The sequence below is a fragment of the Penicillium verhagenii genome (assembly GCF_028828195.1).
Source record: "Penicillium verhagenii strain IBT 33310 chromosome Unknown utg000003l_segment0_segment0, whole genome shotgun sequence".
Lineage (NCBI taxonomy): Eukaryota > Fungi > Ascomycota > Eurotiomycetes > Eurotiales > Aspergillaceae > Penicillium > Penicillium verhagenii.
The window spans coordinates 381,219-397,122 of record NW_026643167.1 but is presented as its reverse complement, the minus strand read 5'-3'; the positions used below and the strand labels follow the sequence as shown (position 1 = coordinate 397,122).

The 15,904-nt window shown below is 50.0% G+C and overlaps 3 protein-coding genes across 3 annotated transcripts; 2 read left to right on the top strand and 1 right to left on the bottom strand.

The window, feature by feature from the left end:
- Positions 1 to 989: 989 nt before the first annotated feature.
- On the top strand, positions 990 to 1,628 carry N7466_001554 (uncharacterized protein; the record flags this gene model as incomplete). Its single annotated transcript, XM_057160952.1, has 1 exon — positions 990 to 1,628. One exon carries the CDS (start codon positions 990 to 992, stop codon positions 1,626 to 1,628), a length of 639 nt encoding a protein of 212 aa, XP_057024237.1.
- A 456-nt stretch (positions 1,629 to 2,084) lies between these two features.
- N7466_001553 (uncharacterized protein) lies at positions 2,085 to 4,057 on the top strand (the record flags this gene model as incomplete). The annotated part of the gene is made up of 2 exons (XM_057160951.1): positions 2,085 to 3,299; positions 3,347 to 4,057. The coding sequence occupies 2 exons, from the start codon at positions 2,085 to 2,087 to the stop codon at positions 4,055 to 4,057; spliced, it is 1,926 nt and encodes a 641-aa protein (XP_057024236.1).
- Positions 4,058 to 4,076: 19 nt separating this feature from the next.
- N7466_001552 (uncharacterized protein) lies at positions 4,077 to 4,689 on the bottom strand (the record flags this gene model as incomplete). Its single annotated transcript, XM_057160950.1, has 2 exons — positions 4,077 to 4,450; positions 4,566 to 4,689. The coding sequence occupies 2 exons, from the start codon at positions 4,687 to 4,689 to the stop codon at positions 4,077 to 4,079; spliced, it is 498 nt and encodes a 165-aa protein (XP_057024235.1).
- Positions 4,690 to 15,904: the final 11,215 nt, after the last annotated feature.

Here is a 15,904-nt window from a genome sequence, read left to right as displayed (position 1 = left end):
GCATTGTCCCGTAGGATAATTGCGAAGTGAGATATGGCCGAGTTCGAGGCTCGCAAGGGCCAGCCACACGATTGCGGGGACCAGAATGGTAAGGCGCGTGCGAATCATGGTGAATCTAGTATGAGAAGTCATATCGAGGACGTAAGACGACTGGTAGTTGGGGGGTAGCCCAGGTCTTCGGTATTGGAGCGAAATAATGTAGGAACGGAAAATGACAGAACAGGCCCCAGGCGAAGTCTCACTTTAAGTAATCCTTCCTGAACCTGGTTCAGTCTGGCATTGAGCCGAGTAAATGGTCCTCAAATGATCTGCGGTCGTAGTGGCGGTGCGTACGAATGTTTCATTTCGAATTGATTGGCTTATATACCAGTGAGAACACAGAGGGTCTGATTCAGTGAGCAGCTCCCAGGGTCATTACACTTGCTCCCAGGACCTTTTCTCATCCTTGTCGCCACTGGAGAAATTTAATTATTCTTGGAGTATTTCACTCCTAGTCATCTCAACACTCAACGATGTACCCACATGGTGAGCCATCGATGATTACATATCACCATGAGTGCCTCCGTGGTACATCCAAAGGTATAGGCACAAGTGCAGCATGTACTTTCATCCTTCACGCCAGCCTTTCATCTCGTCGCGTCCATGATGCCGTTGCGTGAGTCCCAGTCACGTTTCAGTCAGAAACAAATACTCGAGTAAGGCACCTTCTTCCTCCCCTCTGCAAAAGTCCTGGCGGTGCTGATCTTAAATCCCTGAAATGTAGTACCTCGTCATCCCAGATTCCCTCCATTCCAAAATCGCCCTTTATCTACTCAAAGACTGAAGAGCTTGTCTGGACGTGGGAACAGCTGAAGGTTTGCGGAAAGAGTATCAATGACATGCTGCAATGTGCTACCTTACCCAGCCACGCTGTGGTCAACAAGGCAGACAAAGAATGTGTCTTCATTTCAGTGAAATTCGGCGTGACAACAGTCCTTCCACTAGCCAAAATGTCCAGTCTGCAATCCTCGCACTATCACTTGGGCATCACTTGCGCGACCAACGGGAAAGATAGAAAACTTCTCATTCTCGGTGTTCCAGGAAAGCAAAAGATCTCAAGAGTCAGAGAAAAGGCGCTCCATATTTGGAGGTCCATCTGTGAGACTCCTCCTCTGGCTCCATACAGCTGGTCCACGGAGTATTGGGTGTCGGATTCTGTCGTTATTGATGCCAGATCAATCGAGGGCACAGATTTGATGGACGAAGCAATACGGACAGGACGAAGCGCCGCCAAGGCATACGTCTGCATTGGCCTTCCAGTAATCACCTTCGGCCCCCTGTTCAATACCCTGGTGTCCACATGCAACGTGAATGCAGCCTGCTTCAATCTTGCCATCGGGTATATCTGGATGGCTGCTGCTGTTGACCCAACGAGGCTTGAAGTTGAAGGTGAAGACGGTTCTGGATTTTTTAGCAATTTCTTTCTCTCAATGATCAATGATGAGACTCAAGGGTCAAGGTTGGTGGAGGCAAAGCTTCAGTTCTGGCTCGGAGGCAGTTCTCGGATGAGGGCTTCTGTTCTTGTCGAGCTATTGGAGATGAGAGACATCCGCATCACGTCAACTCACAGGCCCACCGCCCGCTCATGATGATGCCAGCCCGAAAGATCCAGCCATTTCAACTTTTGCGAAGACTCACTTCAAAGGATGGACCTTGTAGCTAGGAGTGTCTTGCCGTGGCACGAGGTCGTAGACCACGGTTTGATTTGAGGTGCGTGGACTACTTCAATCTGACACAAGTTTTCCAGCCAGTACGCTGAACCAACTAGATCACCGGAATTTGCGGCTTATTGAAGACTGAGTGTCAATTGTCAGATAGAAAAAGCTTCAACAACAAATATCATTCCCTTTTTTTGTTGATCCGCGATTTGTGCAATTGGGCATTGTTGATCCAGACATGCCTCGCGGTGCTCAATTGCGAAGTTCACCACTCTACTCACCATTTGGTTCCACGATGACCCAAGTGCCTTATAAATAGTAGAATTACCCCTTGGAAGAACAAATGATTTACCCGTTCGCGCTACTTTCAAATCAAGTCGTCTTCTCATGGATCGAGAGAGCTGTATCAGCGATGAGGCAAGCAAACAACTTCATAGCGAGCTGCAACAAGGCTCGGATAGTCCTTGCGTCGCAGATCAGCAGTCGCAGCAGACCGTTTCCTTTGGAATCTCCCCTTCTTACGTAAAAGACTGGGATACTACCGACGCCTTCCGCGAGCTATATCAAAACTGGTACGTGTCGAACCACCAGGTGGGAAATTTGCTGACACCGAGTAGGAAAGATGCCATTCTGGAAAGATTCCAGCTCGACCGACGAGACTTCAAGCTACACTTCGAAGACGGCAAAGATCACCTCTCCATCATAGGTTCATCGGCCTCAGACGATCACGCGGATCTCCAAGCTCGAGGATTAATCCAATACGAGAAAAAGACCGGTCGAGTCACCCTCACCAATGCATGCACGCAACTGCCCGTCGAGTCTCTCATCATGGGACACACGACCAAAGCTGTAGACCACAGGCTCAGTGGCTCGCACGGAGAGGGCCTCAAACTGGCTGCGTTGGTCATGAATCGACACCAATACAAGATGAGCATCGCCGCAAGCCACTGCAATTGGAATTTCGGGCTGCATGGGCCACAGCAGTCTCTTCGCTGCGTCATCACGACTGCCTGCAAGCCGAATCTCATCGAACAGCGAGAGACAGTGGACGATATGGCTGACTTGCACTCTCGCACCGAACGAGATGTTGCAGTGGTCATTGGGGCCGGTCGCGACCATCAAAGTCGACCGGTGTCACCCAAGACCTTCCTGCGATGGCTGCGGGTCACACTCGACATCCACCAACTGACCTCACCCTCATCCATGATTTCGACGCCACAGGGAGATTTACTTCTAGATGCGAAATTTTCTGGCAAGCTATTCCTGCATGGAGTACGACTCTCCATGCCTACCGTGGTCGGCAAGGTCTTCAAGTTTGGCTACAACTTCGCCTTCGGAAAATTTAGCCGGGACCGACAGCGCATGATCAGTTGCTTCGAGTTAGCAGACTTGGTGCGGCAAATATGGGAGCATGCACTATCTCTGCATGAGGGGCTTCTCCTCCCCTCCTATATCGGCCTTCTCCGCAACTATGCGCACCTTGGCGATGTTGACAAAGCGGAGATACTTCTGGAGCCATCGACCAAGACCCGCATTTGGGAGCACCTCGTGCATGCTTCAAGGGATAAGCTTTACTTTTACAGTGCAGAATCAAATCCGCAGGTCAGTAAAATTCAATTCGAGGGGTGTCACATACTAATTCGAGACAGACCGTGGATGCGATCCGAAAATGCACCGGCAGAAAGCCGACCACACTTCCGAAGAGTTTCTGGCAGCTCCTTCGCTCCGCGTCACCAATCCGGACGATTGAGGAGGAGCAACAGCGACTTTGCAAGAATGCGAAGCTCCGTGCCTTGCCCGGTAACGCCTTTGCGAAGACAATCGATCGGGCTTTCAGGGCCTGCTTGGCACTCTTGAATGTCCCAAGCAAAATGAAAGTCGTATATGTCGACGACTTGGCCGGGAGGCTCGATGTCCTCTACCACGCTGCCGAATGTACGTTGAGCATTCCACATCAATGGTGGGATTTTGACAGTATGGACCAGAGGGGGTTATGCCGGGATCTGGTTCCAACAACCGTGGGTGGACAATATGCACCCTTTTCATGGAGAGATGTTGTGGAGGAGTTGCTGGTTCTCTCTATACCTTCCCTCTGTACAGCATCCCCCATGCCACGGATCACAGAGATCCGGTACATGCGCCAAGTCAGACGCCTGCTTCAATGGTTCCCACATAACATCCAAATCAGCCTTCATGCTGGCGGTCTGCTGGTCAGCTGGGAAGACAATGAAGCGGAAACGATCCAAAGATTCCATGAAGGTGGGCCAGAATACAAAGTCGTTCTTCATGCGGAGCACTGCGGCGCTGAAGCGGAGCTCCTTCATCCCGAAGCGGGTAAGTCTACTCCACCATTTATATGAGATCAGGTTGAGCTAACTTTCAAAGCATCGACACAGCCTGAATTCGCAGCATGCGGCTGCCGTCAGCAATTTGTTCATCGAAAGATTCGATGGTGCGTTTTTGGCGAATTGGATCACTCAACCGCATACTACGCCACGGTCTGCTTGAACGAACGGTCGGCGATCTACGGCCTCCCGTCGGAGAAGGTATGGATCCCTCGCACAAGCATACATGATAATGGTCTGGTATCATGCAATCCTGCGGCGCTTCCTGTCGGTACTCATCACGGAGAATTCCCCATGGTGCCCGCGAGCCCGATCCCTTCGAAGATGACTCGCGCGCCATATCGTGAATCGTGCAAACGGATAAAGGTTTCGCACTCTTGAAGACATCTAGCGAGCTAGACACTGAAACTGTATCGCGTCCATAATGAATATTCTATTACTTGGGTACATTCTGATCTAGCGTTCGTATTTAGACTGCAACAATGGCTTGATTGAACAATTTGCAATTTCGACCCTGACATACGAATCTTTCCACTGTTCCAAATCCTAGAAGCGAAATCGGGCCGACCGACGAAGCGTGGCCGGGGCGTGGGAGTCTGCTGTCGAGGCAGACACTCTGGCCAATCGAGCTGATCGGCGGAGACCATCTTGAGCACCCGGCTCCGCAGGGATTTCGCGACGCCGCCTCATCCCAGCTGGCTGGACTGGTGGTGTTCCAATCCAAGCAGGGTCGCTTCGTGGCTGTGTGATGTCTGTGTCGGAAGCTCTGTTGTGCACCGTTGCGACGGTCTCGACGGAGCTTTCTTCGGTTCGCGGTGAGGGGTCCCGCGGCGGGCGGTAAAGGGCGTCCAAGGCAGTCTCGGTTCGACTACGCGTGTCAGCATGACCAAATCAAAATCCTCCAGTGAACTCCGAACTTACCAGATGCAGCATGAAGTACCACGTCCCGTATCGCGCTTTTCCAGCCACTCCTCGGTACACCCCAGGTGCGATAGCCCCCTGCACTCGACGCACCGCAAGACCACGCGTTCATCAGCTCGATCGTCATCCTCGGCCAAACAAAACATGCAGTGGATGCTGTCAACATCGTCACAGGGAGTGACGCTGTGGAGCGTCAAATCTTGCACACCGACCCAGATGTTCGTGACAAATGGAAGGATCGCTGGCTGGGCTGGCGACACGTGCCACGGAACACTGTTTGCTCGCAGCATTGCACTCGTGATGTAGGGAGCAGCCCATGAATGGCCATGATTGGATATATCAGGGTCACTCAGGGTACCGGCGGGCGAGGCTTCACGGTCGCTGTGTTGATGAGGTTCTTGAACGGTCCAACCCGACTCCTCATGAGTCCCTCTGAAAGTGAATTGTGTCTGGCGCGGGACTACCGGTGAATCTGCCGACGAAGGGATAAAGTCGAGATCGTCATACGCCTGCGCTTGGTTGCGAATGGCTACGTCGTACCATCCTTGGGCTAAGTGGCTGGCCTGTCGTTCCCGGTGCCATCGCTTGCAGAGAAAGTGTTTCGCAATTGCACAGAGCGCAGAGTGCAGGTTGGCCAGATCAAAGGCGGTGCGGGACAGGCGGACCATTTCTTGGTGACCTCTGTTGATGTCCTTGGCTTTGACCGAATTTTTGCAAGGTGCGTCGTTTTCAGTGATCCCGCAGCAAGTGCCGCGCTGGCCAAGTGGCCCAACCTCCATTTCACAGACCACCAATGGGTCCCACGTGTACGAAGATGACATTTCTGGGGCTTAGGAGTAAGTGATCTGGGTGGACTTGTGGATGGATATCAAGTCAGACTGGCAGCGCTCATCTTTATAGACTACCGAAGGGCATGCACACATTCCAAGCCCAAGGCAGTCCTATCACAGATCATTCCTTATGCATATTGGGATTCAACTCTGGGCAGGGCCCTTGTTGATCGGTGGCGTGGGGATGATGGTCCTCGCTCAGTGTAGATCATACTCAAGCTGAGGGTCTGTCTCATGCTTCAATTTGGGATCTTAAGCCAAATTCCCGACTGAAGTTGGGTTATGGCATGCCGGGGATATCGCAAGGAGACCCAAGGCAGGAGGACTGTTATCCAGGAGCTATTCACGTGTTCCTGGAGACAATTTGGGGCGCTCCTGGGACGCAAATTGATCCTAGGAACTCTAGCAATGACTTCGGGATCCTCAATCAGGGGTTTAGGACCTATACGACCATTTTCTATTGCGATTTTTCTTTATTATCCCTGCCGACCAGTGGCGGCGTAGGTCACCTTTCCCATGGAGCTGAGCAGATGCTTCAGGGAGCATGATATAAAAGGGCTTTCTCACCAAAGCAGCCTCTACAACATCAGCTCTTATCTCACTTTCGCCGGCATTTCTCCCATCATGGTTCGTACATTAACTTTCCTCTGATATGCTGAGTTTCGTACTAACCTACAAACAGTCGCACATTCCATGCTTGCCTAGCAAAATATTGCTGATTGTTGCAGCATTTCTGGGCGACAAGGCAATCATCGCCTTAGAAAAATCCTGCAGAAACTTGCACTTCGGACTGCAACCCACCTTTTTGAAGCAGAATATCTTGTTCCAGAACAGTAATATGTTGCATCTGGCAGCCAAGACCAACAATGTGTCTCTGGCTCAGGCTATGCTCAGCTATCACGCCGACGTGAATGCTTTTTTCCGCGGAAAAACCTCGATTATGAGAGCATTGAACCATGGTGCTAGCGATGTGCTAAAGGTGTTGTTGAAAGCGCCAGGGGTAGACATCAACCTCCAGAATCAAGCCCAGGAAAGCGCGTTATGGTATGCCATCAAGTATGGCACCTACCGGTCTATTGTAGAATTGGCAGCGGCCTGCCCGGATCTGAAAATGGACCTTAGACACCGACAAGGTCAAACGGCGCTCCACCGAGCAGTCTGGGCCGGAAGAATTGGACTTGTGCAGGTCTTGCTTGATCATGGCAGCGATCCTGATATCAAAGATGATTACGGCCACTCGCCATGGGATCAGGCCTTTCACAACAACAGCCCTTTCATGAAGAGATTGTTCATCAAGGAAACTGAATCCAAGTTCCCCTCTGACTTCATGTATCACGACGAGATGTCTCTTCATCAAGCGGTATCCCATGGGTCCATGAATGCTGTACGATCACTGCTGGAACAGAAAAATATCAATATGGAAGCGCACGACCGGAATGGCAATACAATTCTCCATTCAGCGGTCCGAACCAGGAATTGTGAAGTCATGGATTTGCTGCTGAGCCACCCACAAGTCAGGGTCAACTGCAAAGACGTGAAGGGCAACACGCCACTCTGGCTGTCTACACACCTCTCATGCGACGCGGTGACTGAGAGACTTCTGCAAGAGCCACGCATTGACATCAATTTCATTGGGGGACTCGGTGAATTCCAACCACCCTCGACTTCCCTTCATCATGCTGTGCTGAAACCGGACACGACGGCACTACAGCGTCTTCTGGCTGTGCCAGGGATCGAAGTCGCTCGCTGCGCGGCGGGCCAGTCGCCGTTTGCTCTCGCGTGTGCTCACGGACGCATCGATGCGATGAAGGTGCTGCTGCACACAGCGCACGTAGACATCAATGCCAGCGGCCTGGGCCATCCGCCAATTTGTCAGGCGGTGAAACGAGGCCAGCTGGAAGCCGTGCATCTCTTGGTTCAGCAGGGCGACCGTCTACAGATCAATCGGAAAACGATGACAAGCCATGACACAGCGCTCTGCATTGCCGCGCAGGATGGCAGTCTGGCACTGGTAATGGCTTTGCTACGCCATGATCAGATCGACCCCAATCTCGAAAACCGGTGGTGCCAAGCGCCATTATCCCTGGCAGCACAAAGAGCGCACCTAGGAATAGTCGACGCGCTTCTACTGGATGGGCGATTGTCGCGGCAAAGTATGATCGCAGCGCTTGGCTTTGCATACAATGACCCCGTTCGGAAGTCATTTCAGACGAAGATTGATAATCTCGGCGTTCCAAAGCTGCCCCGGTCAGCGCGGTGCACATTTGGTGCATTTCAAACCGGTCTGCAGTAGAGCTGGACCATGCACCGGCAAAGTGGGCGAGTACAAAAAACTGAAATTCTAGGAAAGATCCAAACAGTCTGCAGTGGAAATCATGAACTTGTTCAGCAAACGCGTTTATCTCAACTGTTTTCCGGTATCCCTTAATGTTAATGAAAAAGCCGAATATTTGATTTTGCGCATCTCACTAGAGAATTTTATTTTCTGCTGTACCCATCACGTAGGATCAACAGGTGATTCATCACCACTGTACTGATAAATTCTGCATCGTTGAAATTCATCACACCTGGCGCTTGTCTCACTTGTCCTTATATAGATACCTGAGTCCCCTGAGCACTGTATAAATACTTTTGCTACGGGAAGATTCCTTTCATTTATCCAGCAAATGCAATGGACCACCCACCTTCTCCCTCTGCAGCTCGACCTGCTAAGAGACCGCGCAAGCTATCCAACCCGACAATGGATGATGTCCATGTGAAAGATTCCCAGCCCGAGGCAGGTCACGCAGCGATCGCTCTCAAGGTCAGTCCCTCCCCGGCGGCTAGTGAACAATGCTAAATACTCACAGAATCCCATCAAACCGGCCGGTCCCCTGACAACACAGCTGATGCAAATTCTTCACAACCAGGCTGACCTTGCCATGCCCGTTGTCAGACTTCTCGACTTTTACTTTTGTCTCTGGGACTGCTATGTCCTGAAATCTGCCGACAAGATCCACCTGGATGAAGAACAGCAGGAACTCCAGGAGTCCAACGAGTGGTTGGAGGTCGAGAACGATCTTCTCGCCCAGCGCTGCAATGAGCAAGCCCTATGGGTGTGGAGCCGCGAGCGTGTGTTTCGTCAGCTTCATGCTGGCGTCGCTGCAGCCCTGAAAGGGAGTAGTGAAACGACTTTTCGTGCCGACATGCCTTTGGCAAGACCCGAGTAGCTTGACATGAAAGGCAGGGGACTGGGGAGTATTTTCTGTGTGTTCCATGCTTTTCGAAAACCAGTTCTTTGATGTCTTGGGCAAAATTACTGGTGGTGAGATGTGGTTCAACATTGCTGAATCTGGTGAAAATATCCATTCTGACCAATCATGTGGTATCTTGTTGCCAGTCTTGTGGAAATGGAATTTTATCATTGCCCCTGCTGCCAATTTCAAATATATTTAAGCTCTTCCCATCGTCTGTTATTTTTTCCCTCTGAGATGTTCTGCATCGCTGGCCGAAAATTGTTCATCTGTCTCATCTCTTATCCGTGATATACGATAAACATGAATAATCTAGTCCATGACGGTAAGATGCGTACAGGGCCTTTTGATAAGCACAGGCTCACAGTACCACAGAATCCGACTTCGACCTCGATCTTCACGCAATCTGGCGACAGTCTTCTGGTATACCGAGACCACCTCCCTGTCTTGCCACTGACCATGGGTTCCATGACCTCGACCATCTCCGCCAGTATGTCAGAAATGACGCTCCACCGTCTCTGTTGGTCGAATGCTGCTTTCACCTTGGACTCGACCATGCGCCTGGCTTCAACTGGACTGGCCCCGACCCTCTTGCACTCTCAACCCAGCCTGAGGAGGTTTTCCTCCACCTGTCAGCGTTCTGTCTCTCCGAGCAGATACATTGGGTGGAATTTCGACTGACACGTCTTGATCAAGTCACCGGGGACATGGTTGGTGAGCACATGTTTTTTCTGCCCCGAATGGAAACGGTCATAGGTAATCTACGCCAAATGCGTGGACGAATGCTTGATATCATCGCGCAAACCCCCGCTGGACCGAGGGCCTCCCGTTTCCGACTGTCTCTGTGGCCACGCATGGAGCCCCTGCCGTACGCCAGTCACTCGGTCCTTTCCCCTTTAGCTACACTGTCCACGATGCCAACCCTAGACCCGTCGTTTTTTGTACATAACTTGGCGGGGAACTATTCTTCAAACTAGAGCAATGCGTGAATGAAAGTCTTGTGTCACGATTAGCTCGTCTGTTGATATGAAAGAAATTCCTTAATTTTTTGGCTGTCTCCTCTGACATGAGTCCTTGTGCCACACTTTCAATCTACATTCTTGGTAAACGAGCTGTTTTGAAAATTATCTCATTCAAATCGGTACAAACACACTGTTTTAAATCAAATCGTGTTTCGGTATACACGACTGGGCAAAACCCAGGTCTCCCTCACTCAGTGCTGTTGACATCGACCAAATCAGCCAGATCACCTCTTGGGATCTGACTCCATTGATTGAGCATGCCAGTCATGTGCTCCTGAGACGAGCTCAGAGCCTGGTCGAGCAAGCGCAGTCGGGCTACTTGCTGGTCGTGTCGAGCTTGAAGGCTGTCGCTCTCAACACTCAGGTTCACGCCAGCCTGTTTCACGCGTTGATTGGTCTCACTTGATTTCTCGCACTCGCTGTGCTTCGCCACGCAAGACTCCCAGAGACGTTGATAGATTCTAACAGGTCGAGATGCTTGGAATGCGAGCTTCGGATCGCCACGCTCGATATCTGCCAGTGCCTCCAATACCCTTTGAAAGGGCCCAGTAAGCAAGGCGTCTGTCGGGGTTACTTTCTGCTATCAGTAGTAGTCAGCCATGGCAATTATCATTTGGTCTTCTACTTTACTTACCAGTGGTGGTTCAGAGCTAGGCTTGGGCTGGGGAACAAGTCCATCGCTCTGGGGAAGTACTTCACTCGGCTGAGAGTCTTGCTCCTTGTTGTGGTTTTGCATAGGTTCGGTGGCCTCCACTGCGTTCAATGTGCTGAAATTATGACAAGGAAGAATTTTCACGCCGAATGGGCTTTCTTTATAGTTTGCTTAGTGAATCTGACTCGCAAATGCCATTTTCACTGGTTGGTCAACGTATTCATTGTATCGACCACCATTGGCGTCTCCCCTGAAATGGTGAGCTTTTCGTCACGTCCTGGTTATAACTGTAAAAATCGAGAACTTTCTTCGCAAACCAAAATCATTTCAATCTGTGTTGAAAATACATTTCGAAGAGAAAATTTTTCAAACGTTGATTCCGGCACGCTCACCGTTTGTCAACGAGCGTTGAGATTCTTTTCAAGTGATTCCAAATCAAGTCATTGAATTTATTATTGAGACAAGGCAAATTCTGAGTGGGAGGTCGTGATGAAACTTCAACACTGACCTTTGCCAGGAATCTATGGCCATGGATCCATCCCCCAACTAAACATGCGTTATTTGGCTCAGAAACTAGTAGGAGTGATTGCACTGGTGAAATGCCCATCTTTGTGGGTTTTCTTTTTTTCACACCAGGCATCCTGCGGTCGTTCTCAGACTCAAAAAATGCTCATGGCAACGTGAGCTCTTTATCACAGTCACGGCCTTTGAGTGGTTTCAAGGAGATCATCTGTGCGTATATAAACTTGCAAGTCCAAGGACGCAAAAGGAGTGAATTGTTGTGCTAAATGCATGAATCTTATCTCTACATTGCCTTTCCAGTCTGCAATTTATACTTTGAGATATGTCGCTAGGATACGCTACATATCCAGTGAGCTGCGTTCAGCCAACTGCATTCTCAGAGATAGACCTGTGCGAGGAAAGTGCTTTATTCTCGAGCGATATAGCCTCGCTCTACGAGAGCGGCGAATTACGCTCTTCCACAAGCACTGATTGTGCTGAAAGTCCAGGAACAGTTCACATACAGAATGACCGAGACGGGGGTGCAACTGATGCTCACGTCCCAATGTATCCAATGCTGAGCACAACAAGCGGGTTTCAAAGTCATTCTTGCCGAGCCTCGAACTGCGCTATGGGCCGGATTTTGAATGCCTCCCAATGTCGAAATGTGATCTTTTGGTTCCCGAGGGCTGCAGGTGCAGGGCTTTTCAAAGCGACTTTGCAAGGGAAATCTGCCAGTTGCTCTGAGCATGCGAATGGCAATGATGGATGCTGCTTACCAGAAATCACCGACACCTGCTACATGCACTGCCCTAGAGGCTCAGAGTATGCCGATCAAAGTTTCCCCGACACGAAGCCCTGTCATGGCCATGATCAATGTCCCGCTCCCCCGGATGGCACGCTGAATCCCTCCGCATTGATCCACCGTGCCGGAACGACCAACGTTCTCCAACCACATTACAAGTGCAGTTATCCGGCTTGCAAACAGTATTTCAAGCGTCAAAGGACTCTGGATCGTCATCTCAAAAATCATATAGGAGAACGACTCCACGTCTGCTGGGTTGCCGGGTGTCAACGCAGCTTCTCGCGTAGGGACAATCTCAAGGCGCATTACACTACACACGGAACACATGGAGGACGCAATCGTTATGTGGCCACCTTGGACAAGACAAGTCCAGTCTATGATCCTGAGTTCTGTGGACAACTCACGGCCCAAGGGTGGCCACTCGGTGTTGGGGGCTACGAACCGGGGTGGCCTTGAATCAAACGGTGCCTTGTATCTGGTTATCATTTTCTCACGAGCCGAAAGAAAAGGTATCAAAGTTATATTTTGTAGTTGTTTCTTTGCAGAATCCAGTGGAGAACTTCATCTACAACGGTTCGGCCCTAGTTAGTTCGGTAGAGATTATCATGAAATCAGGCGTTTGTCTTTGGAGACCGACGGCCAGGTTTGATTTATCTCGCTCATGTGCACCGCGCCATACAACCGTCTTCCACTGCTAAGCAGCTTGTAGTTTGCAATTATTTTTCCATATGTTTCAACACTCACATTCTTCTAGTCAAAGACCTTGTTAAGCTCTGTTCTGATGATTTAACTCTACTCGTACACGAAAAAATGAGCACCTCAGAACTACCTGCCAATCCTTAGGGAAACATGAAAAACCAAAACACGAGACGCGCCATCTGTGTTGTTCACCATCGTCAGTATTTCTCATGCTCAGGGCGGCTGGCGACTCACCCAGATAGCCACGCAGACATTCTTGCTCGAATGCCTTGACGTGAAACATTTCTGTCACTACTACTCTATCAGGCTTTGACTGCCAAATCTCAGGGACCTTTTTGAAAGCTGCTTCCAAATCCTCCATTGGATATGAGTCATGAAAAACTTCTGCACATCGATTTGCCATATCTTCGACCCTCATATCAACGGTCGGCTCAATTGCGAGTGCTGTGGTCAGGATCCTCGATAACAGCATTGGGTCCAAAGACAGGAAAGCTTGGCGGTAGTACTCTAAACACTGCGAAGCACTTCCAATGCAGATTGATTGAGGCTTTGTGGAAGCAACACGAATTTCTTCAAGCTGGAGGGCTCTTTGAAGGCTAAGGATGATCGATTGCAGCTGATGCGCTGGAATCTCTGCAGGAAAGAGTGGCGAATGTTGGAGGCGGGAGATCATCGTGGAAAAGAAGTCCTGATCACGTATCCAGATCTCCTTGAACTGGTATCCTCCAATTTGCGCATCACGAATGCTCATAAAAGCGTAGCAAATCAGGGCAATGCTCGCTCTTACGCCAAAGGGCCGGTATGGTGCGTGTGACCGTTGATATGTGTTAAAAAATTCCAATGGTGGCAACGCATGCTGTCCCAGAATGAACAGGAGGTACGCGATTTGCGATTCCACATCTTCCATAGACATGCTATGTAGATCTTCCGCTTGGGTCAAAGCATTACGTGCAGAGACCAGCCACCACGGTTTTCTATCGTATTGCAGAACGAAGCTTCTCTCCCAGTCTCTCTCACACCGATAGATGATGCACCATAAAGCCCCATCATCTTCAGGTAACATTGCCGACACGAAGAGGTAATTCAGTACCAACAAGAGTTGGTGAATCGTGTGCGGTCCTCCGTCAATGGCAGCTGGTTCAGAGATTGGAGGCGGAAGCATGACGCGCGATGGGAGGTCAGTCTGCACAATCGTCAGCTAACAGCGCCTCAAATGTCTTGCTATTGCTCAACTTCACCGGAAGACTCATTTCAAAGTAGGGCCTCGTCCGTTCAGCATAGGTGAGAGTCGCGTTGGCAATCATCGGAAGATGGCCATTGTCCACTCCGGGTCTAGTAGAGTCCAGATGACATCCCTTTGGTATCGCTTTTGCTTCAGCACGCTCCTGTATGGAAGACGTTGTATCGATGGCAAGGTCTCTTGTACCTGTGTGCTGATTGTGTATGACTCCGCCATAACCTCGTTCTCTTTCTGTTTCATGGTTGACTGGCTCTTCGGTTTGTGTCGATTGGTCGTTGGGGCGAGACCTTCCCTCTTTTCTCTGTCGTCTGGATGGTTGCTGGCTTACCTCTTCGTATGAACACAGTTCAGGCCTATCACGTTCAACGCAGTTCTGGCAAGAAGGCAATTCATGACCGCATCTTTTTTTCGATTTTATACATGGCCGGCAGGTCCGGCGAGCTCTTCGCATGGTTGATGAAAGCAGAAATATTGGCTGAAAAGCAAGGTAAGATTTCCAGCGATCGTGGTCAATATTCTTACTACTTGGTAAGATGAAAGATAAAAGTTGATTTGAAAATCAATCGTGACAAAGGCCAAAATGGATACTCTGTGGTAGACGTAGGATCTCGCACTTGGAGAGCGTTGCTATGCTTTTGTCATGTAGAAAGGTGCAAATATAGAGGCTTCAGTATATGATTAATATATCTTGCCGCCGATCTTGTGACTTCTCCGGTACTCCGAAGCGGTTACATTTCAAGTTTCGATTATTCCATGGCATCAAAGGGCCAAGAATGCGTTGTCTGATCTTTGGACACAAACCACGGATCCCAGGATTACGATAGCTCCCAGGACCAACATATCCATTCCTAGAGGTAGAACTATGAGCAAGGGGCAAAATATTTTGTAGAGTCGGTGCTTTCAAGATTCAGCAAGAAGGATACCTGATAATCGGGCGACACTGACCCAAATAACGTGATGGGTGCAATGAGCAGGAGGAAGCAAACGAGGTTCCTGTAGCTACAGCTCCATGCCTCAAAAGAAGACGTGTAGCGCTGTGTTCGGCATGCAAAATTTTCAATTAAGCAACATCGCTTGGTCACCTATGCAGCCCAGCGACAATGAAACATTTTTGCTACAACAGATCACCGCTCCTGACTATGGATTGCCCCCCCTCCCCTCCCCCCGGTTACTTCGACAATCACAGTCGCTGGCTAATTAGACAAGCGACAATGCGACATCTGAGGTTTCGTCTCAAGACGTTGACTGGGTTAACCGTTTGGATAACGGACGATTTCAGCCTGCATTACCCATTGCTCGATAAGCGTTCAACGCTGAACAATAATGCTACAAGACGCACTTTTTGAATGCCAAAATGGTGATTTTATGTTGTCGTTGATTTTCTGCCGAGAACTGAATAGTGACAGTTGGCAATCATCAACCAGTCATCAACCCAGTGAGCCATGACGGTGGGGCTTCAAATCTTGCTCACCGGTGCCATTCCCACAACGTGTTTTGATCTGCCCAAATCAGAGCTCTGTCAGCGTTTCCCAGTCCCCCTTTTGAAAAATATAATATGACCCTACAATACCGAGTATTGCCTCACCTGAAAGCATGTCCCAGCCTATGTCAACTTTTGCCCAATGGCTTGCCAGGACTTCAGTCCAAGACAAATTTGGTTTTGGTGGACTCCTCGCTATTGTATGCTGGATATCTTATAGTCTCGGCCGCCGATTCGGCCACTTACCCTTGAGGCTACAACACGCAGTATCTTGGAGACGCTTCTTCCAGGCGCCAACGCCAACCGTGCTCCAGTGGCTGGATATCCCGTCATACGTGCAAGGGGGAGTGCTTGCAGCCTTGCTGACTGCCAACTTCATTGCGATCAGCCTTCACACCGAGAACTGGGCGGACGTGCAGAGGCGAGCGGGATGCTTAGCAGTCATACATCTTGTTCCCCTCTGCTCCGGATTTAGCCTC